Source organism: Bubalus bubalis, chromosome 14 (genome assembly GCF_019923935.1).
Source record: "Bubalus bubalis isolate 160015118507 breed Murrah chromosome 14, NDDB_SH_1, whole genome shotgun sequence".
Classification (NCBI taxonomy): Eukaryota; Metazoa; Chordata; class Mammalia; order Artiodactyla; family Bovidae; genus Bubalus; species Bubalus bubalis.
In genome coordinates this window covers 60,197,230-60,217,312 of record NC_059170.1, presented here as the reverse complement: position 1 = coordinate 60,217,312, position 20,083 = coordinate 60,197,230, and the positions used below count along the sequence as shown (strand labels likewise).

General features: G+C 40.6%; 1 protein-coding gene and 1 long non-coding RNA gene across 4 annotated transcripts in view; one reads left to right on the top strand and one right to left on the bottom strand.

Annotated features, from left to right (window-relative positions):
• PIP4K2A (phosphatidylinositol-5-phosphate 4-kinase type 2 alpha) overlaps positions 1-20,083 on the bottom strand; it is a 187,545-nt gene that overhangs the window by 9,471 nt on the left and 157,991 nt on the right. Inside the window, exon 7 of the mRNA XM_006079950.4 lies at positions 5,145-5,258. Coding sequence (XP_006080012.1) covers positions 5,145-5,258 — 114 coding nt within the window. The remainder of the gene's footprint in view (positions 1-5,144; positions 5,259-20,083) is intronic.
• Positions 1-20,083, top strand: part of LOC112578842 — a 28,241-nt gene that overhangs the window by 1,266 nt on the left and 6,892 nt on the right. For 2 of the 3 annotated variants that reach the window (XR_006544633.2, XR_003103271.3), the window contains exons 2-3: positions 8,039-8,088; positions 10,110-10,337. This is a non-coding gene — a long non-coding RNA (uncharacterized LOC112578842). The remainder of the gene's footprint in view (positions 1-8,038; positions 8,089-10,109; positions 10,338-20,083) is intronic. The other variant, XR_003103272.3, reaches the window with a different exon arrangement.

Sequence of the window (20,083 nt, the reverse complement as noted above, 5' to 3'; positions counted from 1 at the left end):
CTGATCTCTACATCCTCGCCTCTATTCCATGAAAGATGGTATTGATGAACCTATTCGCTCTGTGTCTTGACGATGAATTCACTACTCTGAACCTCAGTTATTCTAATTATAAAATGGGACAGCACCAGTAAACTCACTGCTGCTAAGTCGCTTCAGTCGTGTCCGACTCTGTGCGACCCCATAGATGGTGGCCCACCAGGCTCCCCCGTCCCTGGGATTCTCCAGGCAAGAACACTGGAGTGGGTTGCCATTTCCTTCTCCAATGCATGAAAGTGAAAAGTGAAAGTGAAGTCGCTCAGTCGTGTCCGACTCTTCGAAACCCGGTGGTCTGCAGCCTTCCAGGCTCCTCCGTCCATGGGATTTTCCAGGCAAGAGTACTGGAGTGGGGTGCCATTGCCTTCTCCAAGTAAACTCACAGTGGTGGATAAAGGATTGGAGAGAATGTAGTGGGGGCAATGAAAAGGGCCTTGCATGTAACAGTGGAAGTGGTTTTTATAACTGTCCCTGTTGTTGCTGTGGTAAAAGCCTTTTTTCCATCAAGTATGTAACTTAAACAGACATGCGCCAAGAGGCGAGACGTGTTGAACAGCCTGTATTGATGCCCCAGCTCTTATCACAAAACGTCGTTTAAAACCTCTTCTTTGAGGGACTTTGGTGATAAAAAATCTGAGGTTGTACATAAACTTGACATGAGATATTTTAGTTCAACTCACTTTTAGCAGCTTATTTCTTTAAAAGCATTACACTTTTTGGTTTTTTTGTTTGTTTGTTTGTTTAATTTTATTTTATTTTTAAATTTTACATAATTGTATTAGTTTTGCCAAGTATCAAAATGAATCCACCACAGGTATACATGTGTTCCCCATCCTGAACCCTCCTTCCTCCTCCCTCCCCATACCACTTTTTGTTATTTTTTATTAACTCATTACCTCCAAGTGACAAATCTGAACTAGGACTAGACTGAACAAATTATTTCCAACATAAATATATTCAAAAGTAATGAAACAGCATATGGAAATAAATGGTTATTGTTTTCACAAAAAAAAAAAAACAAAAAACCTCTTCTAAAGTAGAGGGAAACACAATAGGCAGTAGACCTGAGGCTCCTGCTGGAGAAAGTCGCTGTAGGGCGTCTTGAAACTACTGTGGGCTGAAGATGACAGGCCCAAGAAGAAGAGGGATTCAGGGCTGCCCGGGGGGTCTGTCTCCAGCTAATATTTGGAACTTAAACACATTTACTGTTTTCTGCTCATTCCTTTAAACTTCTAACTCAAATTAGTGTTTTTAAATATATAAAATTTCAAACCACGAAGATTTAAAAATCTTTAGGTTCCCCTGCTTTCCAACTTCTTAATAACTGTCCGCCAGACCTTGATCAGCTTTTTTGTCCCTCAGAATATCCCACCTAACCTGCTTCCCTCATAATTCATTCCTCATTATGCCAAATCTGAGCTAGTATTCCCTTTACGAGCCCTGTTACGAACACTTACTGAAAACTGTATGGCTAAAGAGCTGTTAATAAACTCTGTTTGTTTTCTTTGGAGAAGTGTCTATTTAGATTTTCTGCCCATTTTTCAATTGGGTTGTTTGTGTTTTTGTTGTTGTATGAACTGATTATGTATTTTGGAAATACATAATCTCTTGTTTTGGAAATACATAAGCCCTTGTTCGCATCATTTGCAAATATTGTCTTTCATTCTGTAGGCTGTCTTTTCATTTTGTTTATGGTTTCCTTGGTTGTGCAAAAGCTTGTAAGTTTGATTAGGTGTCATTTGTTTTTTTATTTCTATTGCCTTGGGAGGCTGACTAAGAAAACATTGGTACTATTTATGTCAGAGAATGTTTTGCCTATGATCTCTTCTAGGAGTTTTATGGTCATATCTTTAAGTTGTTAAGCCATTTTGAGTTTATTTTTAGGCATGGCTTGATGGTGTGTTCTAACTTCAGTGATTTATATGTGGCTGTCCAACTTTCCCAGCACCGCTTGCTGAACAGATGATCTTTTTCGCATTGTATATTCTTGTCTCCTTTGACCGCAGATGTGTTGGTTTTTTCCCCTGGGCTCTCTGTTCTATTCCATTGATTCGTATGTCTGTTTTTGTGCCAGCCCCACACCGTTGGATTACTGTAGCTTTGGATTCAATGGACATGAACTTGGGCAAACTCCAGTAGATGATGAGGGACAGGGAAGCCTGACGTTCTGCTGTCCATGGGGTCGTGAAGAGTCGAACACGACTTGGTGACTGAACAACAAGCTTTGTAGTATTGTGCTTTTTCCTCAGGATTACTTTGGCAATTCTGAGTCTTTAAAGGTTCTATATAGATTTTAGAGGGTTATTTGGTCTAGTTCTGTGGAAAATGTCATGAGTGATTTGATAGCTGCTCCCTCCCCTCCACGCCACCGCCCCCCCCAAAAAATGTGAGGCATGAGATGGCCTGTGATGGGGTGGATGCCATGGGACACAAAGCGTAGTCTCGTGTATGAAATTTGGATCCCAGTGTGAGCCAATGCGAGATGACGACCAGCTCTCCATGGTCACGGTCAAAGCTGACAGGAAGAGAGTCAGAGGGCAAAAGTGACCTTCCATTCTCCATCAAGTGCTTTCTTTGGGGAAAAGGGCTCACATATGCTCATGTGTGAAGCTATCACGACTAACGTACTTTGCTACCTTGCCCAGCATATAAATAGAACAGAATTTCAAATGCAGAGAAAAGCTGCTGGCTAGGTTCTTATTTTCCTACAGAAATATTTGAGCTTTAATGAATTCATTTTTTACTTAAAACATTAAGTCACTCCCCCCATCCCCACCCCATCCTGTACTTAAACAGGCCAGCCAGCTAAATTAGCAAGCATGGAACTGATGGAAAATGAAACTAGATTATATTCTATCAGATGTCAAGCTACTTGACCATAATTACCTGCTTAAAAATTAATAATGCTTCTGCATGATTTTCAAAACTAGACACTTACCAACCATTGAGAATTTTATTAAAATGAAAGAATGCTTTATGGCCTGCCTCCATTTAAACAAAACAGCTAAGTGGGAGAGCCATGGATGGGATTAAAATTAACCAAATTTTCTAATCAACAACACTATTAGAGACAATGAAAAGGCAAAGAGAATCCTTGTGTAATTCAACTGTAAATTTGAACGGCTTCAGTTACATAATTTCTGGAGTCTAAAAATCGGAGTGATATACAGCTGAGAGGAAAAAAAGATAAAAAACATTTTTGCAAGCAGATGAGATATCCCTAAGGTCTATTTACTATAACTGCTAAAGCAGTATTACTTCTCAGGATCAAAGCCTTTCAGGATAATGACTAAAACTCCCAAATAGTATGTCTACCTATGGCACTTAGTTATCAGATCAAGTTGCTGCTGCTGCATCGCTTCAGTTGTGTCCGACTCTCTGGGACCCCGTAGACGGCAGCCCACCAGGGTCCACCATCCCTGGGATTCTCCAGGCAAGAACACTGGAGTGGGTTGCCATTTCCTTCTCCAATGCATGAAAGTGAAAAGTGAAAGTGAAGTCGCTCAGTTGTGTCCAACCCCCAGCGGCCCCATGGACTGCAGCCCATCAGGTCCCCCCGTCCATGGGATTTTCCAGGCAAGAGTACTGGAGTGGGGTGCCACCACCCTCTTAGTTATCAGATCAAGTTGACCCCAAAGTAAAAGGGAAATACTTAACTAATACGCATTTTAATAAAAACTGCTGACAACTGAGGAAAAATAAATGCTGAACAATGAGAAACTGTAGAAAAACTACTTTTTAACAAGACCCTTGGTGGTCCTCTTTACAAATAACCAATATCTAGGTTCTAATCAAAGCATATATATGATATAGGTTAAAATGCAAAAAAAATTCCTTAAAGTAACTTGTAACCTAAAAATCATGAACTCATTTGGTCAGTCTATGTGTCTTTAAATGAAAGATGTTAGGAGATTAGGAAGAAAATTATAATACTGCTTCTGCCCTCATGGGGGATATAATCTAATCCATGACATTTGTGTGTTCTTGGCTTAAGTCATTCTTTGTTTTAATTTTTTTGGCCATGCTGCACTGCTTGCCAGGTCTTAGTTCCCTGACCAGTGATCGAACCTGGGCCCTGGTGGTGAAGGCGCTGAGGCCTAACCACTGGACGGCCAGGGAATTACCAAGTCATTTTGTCTTTAATGACACAAGAAAGAATCTTTTCACAAAGCCTTTCTAAGTAGCAGATCTGCACTGGTATGTGGGGAACTGTATTTCCAAGTTAACAAAAACAAAAAATGCACACATGAACAAAAGTAACAGCTAAGAATACTGTAGCTTAGTTACTATCTAAATTAGAACTCTCTTTGCACTGTTTTGTAACCTAACAAACTTCAAAAACAGAACTTTTTTCCTGAATTTATTTCTGGTAGATTTATGTAAAGAAGTTCATTGGGAGAACTGCACTGCCTTTACAATAAATAAAAGATAGGGAAAGGTGTATTTTTAATACTTAAAACAATATTTACAAAGAGAACTCCTTTATAGACTAAAAGGCCATTTCCACATAGTATTTTATTTCTCACAGCATCCCCCTTGACCCTGGTGTCATAAACTGCCTCTGTGCTGTTCCCATGCTGTGCAAGGCTGACTTGATGGGCCCAACGATGCTGACTTCATAGAGGCTGGTGGCAATATTATTGAGGCTGGTGTTTCCTAACACCCAGATGTGGTTCAGATGGAGAAAACCCCAAATTCAAACAGCATACACTTGTCAACATGCTCTGGTCTTTGACAGAATGCAGTCAGTCCCCTCCACCCTGGCCCTAGTTGCCGGGGGCGGGGAAAGGCGGTGGGTCTGAAGGGGCTGTAACCTCGCACAGGCTACCCCCACAACCAAGAACGTGGGACCCTGGGGGAGGGGACACCAGCAGAAGACACCATGTGCCTGCTTTCGTTTGTCTCTGAAGGAGGGAGCTGCTGAATCAGCACACTTCTCTTTTAAATCAGATCACATATGAGCTACACCTGTTTATAGCTGCTTTGGCTAATGTACAACATATTTTTGCCTTGGTTTCAGATACAAATAGATGGTTTTAAAAGCTTCTAAAAACCCAGTAGTGTTGACGTTCATATAAGGGGCCATCCCTTGTGTTGATTCCCTTCCTTACCTCTACATCCTTCTTCAGCTTTTCCAGGAAAACCTTTTTGTTGTTGTCATCGATATAAATCTTTTGGCCCTCATTAATGAAATCGTTATCCTTTAGAGTTGGCAGTTCTTTGGCCTAAAAAAAAGAAAAAAATTGAGAAATTGAGAAAAAGAATAAGGAAGGAGCTTGACAAAAATCTAAAGGACTCCTACGCTCTCCAATCCTGGAGGTTAAGTTTCCACCCCGGAGGCTGAGTTGCCCTGCTCCCTGAGGGGTCTTACCCAAGGCAACAACATGTGAGGTGGCTTGCGTGCCGCAAGGGGGCGCCAGCGAGTTATAACCACGGGAAGCATTCCCACTAGGAATGGAGAGTCAGGCATACTCCATATTATGAGGCTTTTGTAACAGATTTCATGGTTTCCTAACAAGGAACCTGACAGCTTTCTTGGATTCACAAGAAGTCTTCTAAGTACAGAATTAGTATTCTTGAAATTCTTTGTCAGGAACCCTCAATTTTCTTACTGGTTCAACCCTACTCCTCCCCCACCCCCTCCCCCTCCCCCAACACACACTCTTTTGGGGTAGCCTTTGCTGGGTTCATGTTTATCTGGGTCCAAGATAAAATGTCATCTTGCTCAGAAAAGCGCCACCCATAATCATGTATAAATCTAAGTTGGGGAGAATATGCAGCCAGAGGTTGGCCATCTGCCCTTCTAAACCTTCCGGCACACCACTCCAAGAAGGAAATCCTCTTTTCATTTGGATGATAATGAAGAAAAATGTCTTCTGGCATAAAGCATATTAAGATGAGATGTCTACCCTTTAAAAATAAACAGGATGGTAGTGAGCTGGCAACTAAACTATACTTATGCTGACCAACACAAAGTAATGCGTGATTATCAAAATATGGTTTGCAAGCAAAAAAAAAAAACAGCCTAGCTTTAAAGTAGTGTATACCATTCACCTTTGTACAACCTGCATTCTGGGAGAGTTCAAAACCCCTCCTCCCTCCTTTTGACTGACCTTGTAAAAAACAACCATTCCTCTTATTTCTTCCAGTTGAAAGGAATTCAACATAATACCTTGCCTTTCTTAGTATACTAATGAATGCCTCCTTTCCCTAAGTGTGAACCAAATGGGGGAAAAAACCTAAGGAAAGAAAATATTCTCCATCCTGGTCTCCACACTGCCTCCCCGCATTCAGAGGTACAAAAAACTCACTGGGTACATATGTTTACTGAAAAAAAAGTGAAGGTGTTAGTTGCTCAGTCGCGCCCGCCAGGCTTCTCTGTCCATGGAATAATTCTCCAGGCAAGAATACTGGCGTGGGCTGCCTTTCCCTTCTCCAGGGGATCTTCCCAACCCAGGGATCAAACCGGGGTCTCCTGCATTGCAGGCAGGTTCCTCACCATCTGAGCCACCAGGGAAGCTGAACCACCTTCCAAATCTCTGAACTGCTCAACTTTTTCTTCCTGTTTTGTAAGGTATACACATGTGTGTAAACTACTCATGTCTATCGGTAGACACACATGCGTGTGTATTATGCAGTTCTAAATCAGTAGCTTTGCTACTCATTTTAACTTTGAGAAAATCTGCAGTTTTGTGAGTTCTGACTTTGATGTAACTACTGCCAAGTTGATTATCTTTGCAAAGCTCAGAAATCCAAAGATTCCATTCAATAAGTGGTTGCTGAATGACTGTCACATACAGGAGTGTAAAAATGAATAGGTGAACATTTCTGTCCTTAAAAGAGTTTGTAATTTTGTATGAGAGACACTGAAACCAAGAAAACAAGGCAGTGCGTAAGGCATACAGATAAATAATACGGTTCTTGAGGACTGATCTACTTTCAAATACTTTTATGCTGGGTCAGTCTAAAGAAATGAAATATCCTTCATCATAAACACTTACCAGGGTCCAGATAGATTAACTGCCTAAGTTGGTCATTCATCATTTATAAATGTAAAATGTGAAAGAAAACTCTCAATGTGAAGATTATTAAATGTTTGAGTCAATTACATGGACCCTAAGTTATTTTCTTGGAACTGAAACAATGAAATTTCACAGTGAATGAAATGTGAAGATCTGAAGTTTTAACAAACTCAGAGGCCTGTGAGAAGCTAAGCATCAGGAAAGGTGAAAAACTGGAGTGCTTCAGAAAGCGCTGAAGCCAGAGCTACATAAAAACATAGGAGACGCAGAAGGATCAGGATTCCCTAAGTAGACAACATGGGCATTTGTCTACATTTAGGGGATTTTATGAGTGTAAGCAAAGCACAGGAGAGGGATTCTTGTTTGTGAGCGAGAAACCGGAAGGCAGGGCTGACAGGCTACGGACAAGGCAGTAAATGACACACAACCTGTGTTGGGGGTACCGGTCACATTCATGGAGATGAATGAGTGCCACTTTAGGGTCACCCCAGCAGAATTACCTCATGTGACAGGGAGAATATAATCCTACCTCGTAAAACTCTGGACACACTGTACTATATTATGAGGCTTACTTGTGAAATTTCCAGGCACTAGGGATGTATTTAGATTGGATGAAGTTCAAAAGAGGGCAACCAGATTGGTTAAGAGACTTAAGGGCTTACTGAAAGGCTCAAGAGGTGTAGGTAGATCCTTAGGGCAGTGGTTAGAGGAACCCAACGCTGATCCACAGATGCCCACCCCCCGGTGTAAGCAGGATGGCAGACTGCTTAGGAGCACCAGGGTTTAGAAACATGAATTCTGAGGTTCCTAGCCTTAATCCTTCCCTTACTAGCCAGGGGCCAGTTTCTGGACTTCTGCAGGCTGTCCGGCTACATGCAGAAGGGGAGACCCTGCTAAGCCCTTGACGTGCATCCATTTATTAAAGTGCATCATCTCATTTACTCTTCAAAACCACCCTAATTCTCACTGTCCTCATTTTACAGACAGAGCAACTGGGTTAAGTGAGACAACACAGCTAAGGTCTCCCAGCTTGGTAAGTGGAGCTGGTAAGCTAGTTTCCGAGCTAAGATGGGAACCTGGGCTGCCTGACTCTTAGCACAATTCTGTGTGTGCATGCTAAGTCATTTCAGTCGTGTCCAACTCTGTGTGACCCCATGGACTGTAACCTAGCGGGCTCTGCCCATGGGATTCTCCAGGCAAGAATACCAGAGTGGGCTGCCATGCCCTCCTCAGCACAACTCTACCTGTAGCAGAATGACTGAGATTTTGGCCAAAACTTGTGGGACATTTAGATAGTGAGGCCAGTGGCACTTATTGTCATCATTGCTGGGAGCATCAGTAACTGGTGTGGATTTAAAACTGTATTATAGGTTGAGAGAAAATATTTTCTTTAAAAATAGAGCTTCACTGTTTTCTACTAAGAGCTGAATGACAAAACTGAAGTCACCTGACAACAAGACACCCTCAAGAAAACCCTGGTGCTTAACTTCTTATAAATTTCAATATATCCTTCTAACAATGAGCAGCATCTATATTAAAGATGCACCTTTATTTTTTTAACGGGAGTGGAACTATTTTGCTGTGAATTAATGAATATCATAAACTCTTGGTGTTAACACTGTCCACAAAGGTGATGTCTACAGAGCAGCACAGAAATGACTGTGGGCAGCAACCAATCCCACCCCTTGCTTTGCAGCACCAGATTATTTGCACTTAGGGGAGCTTTGAAAGTGCTGAAGTCTCTGGGTCTGGTTCTTTAACAGGCATCTTTCATAGCCTTTCTAACTCAATGCAGAACTAGCTAGAGGGCGGAGGAAACCACTAGGGCTAAAGACATCAGCTCAGAAACACTTGTGAACTGTGGACTCGGAGGCTGGCTCCCAGCCAGCGGTCAGTCACCTTTTTTGAAGTGGTTGTAGGTTAGGTCTTCATTTATTAGCTCCGTGTTAACGTTCTCCCAGCTGATGTTGTGTAGACTGGGAGCCTCCAGTACCTCACATGGTGCTTAGAAGCAGCAATGCCAAGGAGGACGAGGTGCCCTGCCCTTCCTACGCTGCCCTCCCTGGTCTGCCCGGCCTGGCCAGGGGAGTGAGGCGTGTAAAACCCAGGCCAGCACAGCTCACATATACATCCCTTTTGCAGGAAGTGACTGTACTGGGGTGGGCTGGACTCAAAACGGCATTCATCTCTACTGATGTGATGTGTAAATGTACAAACACAGCTAATGGCATAAGCAGAGCGACACTGGTCTCCCGGCAAGCAAGCTATCCTGCTTTCGCTGTGTGGATGCAGTTGGCACAGTGACTATTCCTGGTACTTTCCCGCCAGGTGATACCCCGCAGCTAGAGTCAGTATGGCCCAGGCTTCTACTTGGGACACAGATTGAAGCATGCGCTTTTGAGCACAGGCTGGAACCGCGCCACCTGGGTTGTATCTCAGCTCCTCCCGTTATTAGCTGTGTGACTTGAGCGAGTTACTTAACCTTCTCTGTGGCTTGGCTTCCTCATCTTTAAATGGGGATTAGCAGACAAAACTGTTGTGAGTATTACACTCATTTGTACAGTTAAAAAGCTTTAAGGCTCTGCTTGCCACGTGGAGTTACTTATACATATTCTTGTTATTTGCTGGTCATATTCTCAAGTATGGTGTGTGAATATAGAGAAAAGTTCATCAGCGATAAATCCAGAGCAAGATTTAAAATAAAAAGTTGGCATATTTAACACTTTTATAACAGCTGGGGTGTTTAGACCAAGCTGCTCAATCCGTCCAAGCTTCAGTTTCCTCATCTAGATAATGGGATATTAACACTTATCCAGTAGGGTTAGCGACTGAATGAAAAGCCAAGAAACACACAGTGCTTGGCAGTGAGAACTCACTGGGTATTAGTTTGCATCTTAGTTACCCATCAGTTTTGACCATGACCAATGTTGGTACTAAGTGTTTCCTACTAATGAATATAGACGTCTATCCTTCCTGATTTTCTAGAAGAAATAGGCTCTTTAAATTTGGGATATCAGTAATCTAAGCCATGTTTAAAACTGCCTGCGTTTTCAGGTTTCCTCATTAGGCACGAACACCTCCCGTGACTGTCTCAAGGCTGTCTCACTTTACTGTGTCACACAAGGTGCAGCAGAGGCTGTGCACGCCCCTGCCTTGGCTGCTCTCCAACCTGGACTGAATCCTCCTGGCCAGAAAGACCTCTGGTCACTGCAAAAGCTCTCCCGAGCCAGAAAGCTTCACTGAAATCCAAGTGAGAATAAAACGTTGCTTTACAGTAACTGGGTAAGTTAAAATTTTAGACTGATAAAGTATATTTTATGGCATTTATTAATATGGAATAAAATAGTTATATATATGGCCAAAGACAGAAGTTTGTCTTAATTTTTCATGGGTTTCATTTTTCTCAGAGAGTAAATGATAATATTGGGTAACTTAGTGAATGCGATTTTGCTGACTTACAGCAAAGATTCACTAATTGAAATCTCAGTAACCAGAAAACACCCCCCAAAAACTAGAGAGTAGCAAGCTCCTTGGGAACACTTTCTAAAGTGGTTTTTTCTGCTGTGAGCTGTAGAAAGAAAACTGTTCCTGATCAACATTCCCTCCTTTGCTTTTTGTGACTACACTATTGGGCGACACGCCTCTTCTTTATTTACTTTTGGCCATTAGGCGGCTTGTGGGATTGTAGTTCTCGGACCAGGGATCAAATGCAGGCCCTCGGCAGTGAAAGCCTTGAGTCTTGACCACTGGGCCACAAGCAGAGTGCCAGTTCTTGGTTTCTTTCAAAGCACAGTATTATAGGTTGTCACTCAGCAAGTCCATATTCTTAAATAGTAAGAAACACACTGTTAACAATATTGGTCATTGTCAAAGATGCTTTATGTGCATCAGGGCTTAAAGAGAATTGATGTGTGGACAGTATCCTAAATGTATAAACACTTCTGAATATGTAAGTATTCCCTAGGATCCAATAAAAGATGTAAATGATCTCTTAGGACACATTTGGCCAGCAGTTTGAGGTAAAAAAGGGAAAAGTATTCATAACTAAGAGCTACAAAGTCCAGAGCATTGTTTTTAGAACTGTGCCTCTGTAGCCAGCTTAGCAGAAGGCGGCGGCCAGAGAGAAATCATGGATCCTGGGAGCAGCGGGCTCTGCTTCCTTCCATTAGGATGGTAGAAAGAGTTTTAGAAAATGCAAGGCATTTGCTTCTAATATAAAAGTATTTAGCACTTTTAATAAACTTTAAAATTTTAAATTACTGAATTTTGCATATTCTCCAAAAACAAAAATATGCTTACTAAAAGGATTTAAATTTTCTATTTGTTTGAAATAGAAGTTAACCTGTTAGTAATATGTTATATTTCACTGGATTCTGTAACTTGGTGCATGATTGCTGTCATTCGTGTGGAGTTTAATAATATTGGATATGTTAAGAGTTATTAGTAAAGCCAGAAATTACATGGAAATTTTCATTAGCTTTTTAATGTCACTAAAATGTCTTTTGGATGACTCAAACATTTTTAAAATCAAATATTTAAAATCTGTATTTACAGACAAAAACTTCAGATACAGAATTCAAATGAAAATATACTGGCTTTTAACATCATTCTACAATTAAGTTTTACAAAGAGTCTATTAAATTGCTACTAACAGAAAAATTTAAAAATACATGTACTTAAAATGCTCAGAGCCAAAAGTATATAATACAGTCACATTTGAGGATGGAAACCTAACAGGAAGATGGAATGCACTTCTATCACACTCGAGTGTTTACTGCAAACAGGATTCTGGCACCAGAAGGTTTCAATGAAAAGAATGATGCATAGCATGGCACTCTGTGATTAAAGGACTTGTATTTCAGAAAGAAATGAATTTTTGTTAAACGTGCTCATTTGGCAACCTGTTTTTAAAAAGTCTAATTGTAAGCCTTGGTGTCCAAAATTGCTGTCCGGTGTCCCTTTGATGGGCCATATTACACTTGGAACTGAATGCACAACGTAAAAAATATGTACTAGTTACTGTCTCAAGTTAGGGACTGCTGATGCTTCTGATTTACTTGTTAGTCCAAGCTTATCTAAATGAAAATAAACTTGCAAAGAAAGAATAAACCCCCTTTCATCAGGCTTGCCAAAGTAACGTCATAAGAATCAGAGTCTGTAGGGCTGAAGATATACTCCAGAAATATTTCTGTAAGGGAGAGACTTTTTAGATAATCCTTACATTGGAGCTGGGATAAAGATAATTTGCCTGAATAACATCACATATGTGGTATCAATTTGGGGGTAGTAAGAGAGGTTAAAGATTTTATAATAAAATCAGTTCTGCTTCTCAAAACATCCAAGTCACAAATTTGATACATGAAAAAGCAAATTAGTGAATATGCGTAAAGTTCAAACAGAAGTAGTAAAGATAACAGGTGTTTTCTCACAAGAAAGTACATATAATCTTTAAAAACATAAGCGGAACGTCTACACAAGTTCATAGCTTGGGAAATGATCCAACATGTCAATAACTAGTTATTTCCACGTTGAGAATGTATATATTTGTGACCAGCATCTGGATATGAAAGTCTCACATAATTTTTGTTTTGGACCTCTTTGTGTAAATGTAGAAAGAGAATATACCTCAACATACTTGGAGAAATAGCACTGCAACTAGGAAGCACAAAACCAGATAAGCCCTGTCATAATTCTACAATTTAGAACTGTTAAGGCTGGCAGGACCCAGCTGTTGGTTATTTATTTTCCCTAAAAGCTGATATTAAGAAAGTGAAACTTACTCCTTTCCTAATACTGTCAGACTTCTCAGAAGGGCTATTTAAGTGGCATGGTGATGGTTTGGCTTTCCTCTGTGAACTGTGATGTGACAGATGAAGCACGTGCAAGCCTTACAGAACTGATGTGTTTCCATCTGATTGGGAGATTCTGTGGCCTGGATATTGATAGTCTGCCACTGCTGCTAAGTCGCTTCAGTCGTGTCCGACTCTTAGCGACCCCATGGACTACAGCCTACCAGGCTCCCCTGTCCATGGGATCTTCCAGGCAAGAGTACTGGAGTGGGGTGCCATTGCCTTCTCTGATGATAGTCTAAAAAATGTCAAAGTCTGAAAATGCACGAAGTTTGCTAAATTGTATAGTTTTTGGTTTAATACCAGTCTAGTGAACATTAGAACTTCCTTGTTTTATTATACATCTGCAGCAGGTTGGCTTAAATTCAAGCCATATTACATTTTGGAAGTTGTGTCTCTGCTCCAGCTCTTTCTAGAATCAACTGCATAAGTTGTCAGAAATTCCCACATCTAACAGCACTGCTTCTGTGTGCTTGGGATAATCTGAGTTGAGTGCATTCAGTGAAGCTGTGTTTATACACTGCCATAAGCCCAGACTGGCCTGAGCACTCGAATGCTGTCATCTGGGAGAAGCTCCCAGGAATTATACTGCATGTTATCTTTCTTCTTCACATGCCACTCTTACCAAATTCCAAAGGAATCAAACTTTAAAACTCCACTTCCCAGAATAACCCCCATGGTTTACATTATAGGGTTCTTAAGCCTTTGCTCAGACATTTGCAGACTTATGTAACAATTCAGAACATTTTTTCCATTAGTAATAGCAATCACCATAACCCCTGGCCAGAGCAGACAGGACTTTGGTGATTGTCAAGTCGGCTGCGGTGCACCTTTGCAGGAGGGAAAGAGTCACCTGAAACAAGAGATTCTTGCAAACGATAAAGTATGAGGACCAATGAGATCCTTTAATTTTACGAATGAAGACAAAGTCAAATGATTTATCCCCAAACTTCCATTAATGCCAGAGCAGGGGTTGGGACTCAGATTGGCTAAGGCTCTGGTTTGGTGCCTTTCCCTTCCAAGCCCCCTTTTACATTAATACAGCATTTCAGGGCCAGGAGACAGGCAGATGGCCCTGCTTCTGCCCGATGGGAAAATTTCCCCTGCACTTTGGGTGCTGGGATAGACGTATCTAGCCCTGGCTGGCAAAGGAAATAATTCACTTCCATCTGGAGAGAGAAGAAATTTTACAGAAGGTTAAAGCATTAGCTGAATTGAGGACCTGAAAACCTTGACAACCTCCCTTTAACTGGTCATTCACTGACACGGAAAAGGAAGCGCTTTTTCGCTGATAGCAAAGGAAGATTCCCAGAAGAATGCAGTGCTGTTCCTGTTCCTTCTGCTCTGAGCTCACTGTCTTTGTTACCTTGCCTTTCACTCATCCCAAAGAACCAGCTGGAGGTGGTAATTAATTATAATTTGTTACAAGTTAAAGATCACAAAAGAAATGCTGAAAACTGGTTTAGGAAAGCTTTTGTGTGTCTGTGTGTGTGTGTGAGGGTATTAATGATGAATTTTCCTGAACCTTCAGTCAATAATAGGTACAATATCAGAGATGGTGACAGTCACTTAATTGCTAGCACAATTCACAATTCCTAAGAATCGACCAGGCGGCTTTTTGTAGCCCATTATCAAGGTGTCAACAGTGATTATTGCCAATATAGTTATACAAATGCCAATTGCAGGGCAGCTGTTTTCTTTCAAATAGGTTCCAGGGAGAAGGTTAGATGTTAAAAGGAATCTTCTTACTGTGACCCAATGACTCCATTACACAGGCTTGGCTTTACTTAATAAAACCAGACATGAGTTTTGAGAAGAACTGTGCAGAACGAGGAACAAAATGCACATTTGTGTAAATCCCCAGGCCTCATTCACTCTCTCAAGAACATGGGCGTTTTCAAGAGTCAGGTCAAATCCCCCAGAAATCAAGTGAGTCCAGTTATGTTTTCTTTTACTTGTCCGGATTCCCTGCTGGGTAGCTTGCTTGCTGGCAGCATGCTAAGACCGTCATTTGTAAAAAGCAGCCTGCTCAGCTATAATTACTAATTTGATGTCACACTGGAATTGCAGCGCAGCTGTGAAAAGATGGACCACCAGGGAGATTCGCGTTTCTGTCTCATTTAGAGGGGGCAAAACTGCTGGAGCCATGAATGGAAGATGCCCTTCCATTAATAAAGGAAAGAATTAAAGAATAAAACAAGTCATAGCAGCTGTCAGAATCTGACAACGGTTTTGTTTTTTTTTTTTAAGCACCATTCTGCTTTAAAAAAAAAAAAATTCAAGACATCTGTACATGCATGTTCTGATACTTGTTGCCATGAAACTGATTCCATTATTGTTGGAAAATAGCTTCTTTATTTCCTTCACTTCCAGATTCATTATTATGCTAATGCAGATCACACTAATTACATGTCAAGTTCAAATCGTAGGGATGAGACTTGTCTGCACCTATATCATGAAATATTTGAAATGACAGTTTGAAAACTTGTCATCAACAAGTGAAAAGTATGGGAAATTAAAACAACTACAATGATGCAAATGAACGAAAAATTAGGAATCCAGATGACTAAGCCACGTCAGTGGAGATTCTCCATGAAAATTGTTCTTTGCAATTTTTCAGAAAATGATTATATGACTGCAATGAAAATATTCTTGCAAACCATTTGATTTCGTTTATAAAGGCTAGACTGTAGAAAATATTTTCAGCCTTTTCCAATTATTTCTAACCAGAGATAAGTGATTATTTTGATAATTTATGGTTTTATTTATAAAGGCAAGAGCATGCTGTTCAGAAGAGTCAAAAATATTTACTGATCATGGAAAGAAAACCTGAAAATTGACAGAAAAAAGAAAGCAAAGAAAAATTTTTTTGAGTTTAAAAATCCAAAGTTTTTAAGACTTCAGCTCCATTGATTCATTTCATTTATCTTTATGTATTACAGTTTAGTAAATATTACTTTGGTTGTTGCTAGCTTTTATAAACAAACTGCCTTATCAGAGAGGCATGATGTTCTTTTGTCAAAGCATGCACAGTCTCCATCAATTACCAATTTTAATTACTTTCACATCCCATGTATTTAAGCCTTTCCCAGTGAGCGCCTATAAGCTAGAAGCGGGGCTGGATGGCATTTTGGAGCTGCTGCTCCTGGAGGAAGAGCTATCAGGAACCCCAAGCCCAGAAAGGAGCAGAGAGCATTGACGTCTTCCTTGGGGCTGTTGTATAAACAGTCTTAATGTTTATATAGTGTAAGATACAGTAAGACAGACTATATTTACAGAAGTAACTATACATCTCAAATGGAGGAAATATGAATTGGTTGTTTTTGCCAACATGGTTTCAAGTCATTTCATTACTTTTCTAACTTTTAAATCAAGACTCAATGAATTGTCTTAGCACCACGTGGTTTTGCGTTACGTGCTTTTGTCAGTGAAATGTGGTGGAATGTCTCCTTGTTCATCTTCATGGGATTAATATGAATTTTTGATAATAAATCCCTTTTTCTTTTTTTTTAAGGGAGTCCTAAACATTTAGAAGGTTAGAAATGTGCACTGTAGACTGGAAACCTGGCTTTCTCATGTCAGAACTGTGGGACAGGTTAGAGCTTGTCTGTCAAGTAACTTCATTTACACAGAGGAAGTAGCAATAGCCCCCATCTCAAAGGTAGTGATCAGGATGACATGACCAAATTTGTGTAAAATTGAAAACAGGTCTGGCATATAGTATATGCTCAACAAACATTGGTTACTATTACGTACCTTTCTAAATCCCAGTATATTGAGATTAATAGAAAAAAATACACCCCTCACCACCCCCCGCCCAGGTAAGGTTTTGCCTCTGCCACCAGCTGTGTGATGCAGTGTGAGAAGAGAGGCTCCCGGGTCTTGGATCTGTCACACGTGAGGTGGGGGAACTGGACTCTGACGCTCAAGGTCCCTCTTGTCTCTGATGTCCACCTCTGGGGAGATGTTTTGAGGAACAGTTTGCATACATTCAATGTATGATAAGAAGCATCCTCAGAAAACTGGGTTTCTGTTAAACACATTCTGTAATTTCCTGTCTTGTCACAGGAACCTACACCAATAAAAGGCTGCTGAGGGAGGGAGTGGGGCTGTGGTGAGTGCCAGGGGTGCCTGGGAAGCGTGTGGTCCTAGAGGCAGAGATGGGGAGGGACAGACAGATGATGATGAACCGTCACGGCCATGTCAAATACTGTGGCTTTCCTTCACATGCGATCTTGTTTTAGGATGTGGGATTCTGAGGCAATCACCCCATTGGCCGTAACTGTCTTTCTTGGCACTGGTTATTGTCAGAGTAGAAAGCCCTTGGAGCTAGAACCTGAAGAGATCAAAATTGGGGTGGTGGTGCGGAGACCGCTGGCTGTAGTCACAGGAGACTAGGGAACAAAGCAGAGCAGTCCCTGCGGTGTAGCGCATGGCATCGTATCCATAGCTTACTTGGGGGCCGGCTTCTTTTGATGATGCTGAGAAAGCCTTCTTTCAATGCTAGTGTGTGGTCCTTTAAACAGCCCAGATTATTTTCTCCTAGGAGAAGATCCCAATAATAGTGAGTCTCTGAGTTTCTCATGGACTAAAACTTAAACACCCACTTGAGTCTTCAGCACCAGGAAGAAACGTTTACATAGCAACACGGAGGCCAACAGTCCGTCATTTCTGCTGCTTTGGGTCAAAGCTGGTACCTTCAGGGTGATTCACACAGAGGTTGGAAGTGTGAAAATAGAGTCATTGGTGCACAGTAAAAATATAAACTGTCAAAGGAGCCACCATTTCCTTTCTCGGCCTCACTTCTTAATTTTTATTTACTAACAAAAACTTCAGTGGCGTTCAGCTGATTTACAGTGTTGTGTTGGCTTCAGGACTATGGCACAGTAATTCAGTTATAAATATATTCGTTCTTTTTCAGATTCTTTCCCCACATAGAATATTGAGTAGTTCTCTGTGCTATATTGTAGGTCCTTGTTATTAACAGTTATCTATTTTATATACAGTACTGTGTGTATGTTAATTTCAAACTTTTAATAAGTCCCTCCCCACATTTCCCCTTTGGTAACTGTTAAGTTTACTTCTGAAATCTATAAGTCTGTTTCTGTTTTGTAAATAAGTTCATTTATATCACTTAAAAAACTAGATTCCACATGAGTGATAACATATGGTATTTGTCTTTTTCTTTCTGACTGACTTCACTTACCATAATCTCTAGGTCCATCCACATTGCTGTAAATGGCATTATTTTGGCCTTTTTTATGGCTGAGTAACATTCCACTGTATATATGCACCACATCTGCTTTATCTGTTCATCTGTGGACGGGCATTTAGGTTGATTCCATCTTCGTTATTCTAACTAGCACCACAATGAACACTGGGGTGCATGAATTTTTTCGAATTACAGTTTTCTCTGAATATATGCCCAGGAATGGGATTGCAGGATCATATGGTAGTTCTATTTTTAGTTTTTTAAGGAACCTGCATAAAGTTCCTTGTTCATAGTGGTTAAACCAATTTATATTCACAGCAACAGCACAGGAGTATTCCCTCCTCTATGCACCCTCTCCAGCATTTACTGTTTATAGACTTTTTGATGATGGCCATTCTGACTGGTGTGACGTGATGTTTCATTGTAGTTTTGATTTGCATTTCTCTGCTAATTAGTGATGTTGAGCATCTCATCATGTTCTTTTTGGTCATCTGTGTATATCTTTGGAGAAACCATTTTTTGATTTTTTTTTTCTTTTTAATAGAGCTGCATGAGCTGTTTGTATACACTGGCAATTAATCCTTGTCAGTTGCTTTGTTTGCAAGTATTTCCTCCCATTCTGAGGGTTGTCTTTTTGTTTTGTGCAAAAGCTTTTAAGTTTAATTAGGTCCCATTTTCATTTTTGTTATTATCATTACTCTAGGAGGTGGATCAAAAGATATTGCTACAATTTATGTCAGAGTGTTCTACCTATGTTTTCCTGTAAGAGTTCTAATCCAAGAATATGGTATACCTGTTTGTATCATCTTAGGTTTCTTTCATCAGTCTTATAGTTTTCAAACTACAGGTCTTTTGCCTCCTTAGGTAGGCTTATTCCTGGGTATTTTATTCTCTTTGATGTTATGGTAAATGAGATTGTTTCCTTAAACTCTGTTCTTTTGTTGACAGTATATAGGATTGCAAGAGATTTCTGTTATTACTTTTGTATCCTGCAACTTGACTGAATTCATTGATAAGCTCTAGTAGTTTTCTGGCAGCATCTTTAGGATTTTCTGTAATATGTCATCTGCAAACAGTGACAGTTTTACTTTTTTCCCAATTTGGATTACTTTTATTATTTTTTTTTCTTCTGATTGCTATGGCTAGGACTTCCAAAACTATGTTGAATAAAAGTGGCAATAGTGGACACCCTTGTCTTGTTCTTGATCTTAGAGGGAATGCTTTCAGCTTTTCACTGTTGAGAATGGTACTGGCTGTGAGTTTGTCATCAGTCCAGTTGCTCGGTCATGTCCGACTCTTGTGACACCATGGACTGCAGCATGCTGGGCTGTCCATCCCCAACTCCCAGAGCTTGCTCAAACTCATGTCCATCAAGTTGGTGATGCCATCCAACCATCTCATCCTCAGTCATCCCCTTCTCCTCCTGCCTTCAATCTTTCCCAGCATCAGGGTCTTTTCCAATGAGTCAGTTCTTCACATCCGGTGACCAAAGTATTGGAGTTTCAGCTTCAGCATCAGTCCTTCCAAAGAATATTCAGGACTGATTTCCTTCAGGATGGACTGGTTGGATCTCTCCTGTCCAAGAGACTCTCAAGAGTCTTCTCCAACACCACAGTTCAAAAGCATCAATTCTTTGGTGCTTAGCTTTATGGTCCAACTCTCACATCCATACATGACTACTGGAAAAACCATAGCTTTGATTCTACAGACATCTGTCAGTAAAGTAATGTCTCTGCCTTTTAATATGCCGTCTAGGTTGGTCATAGCTTTCCTTTCAAGGAGCAAGCACCTTTTAATTTCATGACTGCAGTCACCATCTGCAGTGATTCTGGAGCTCAAGAAAATAAAGTCTGTCAATGTTTCCATTATTTATCCATCTATTTGCCATGAAGTGATAGGACCAGATGCCATGATCTCAGTTTTTTGAATGTTGAGTTTTAAGCCAGCTTTTTCACTCTCCTCTTTCA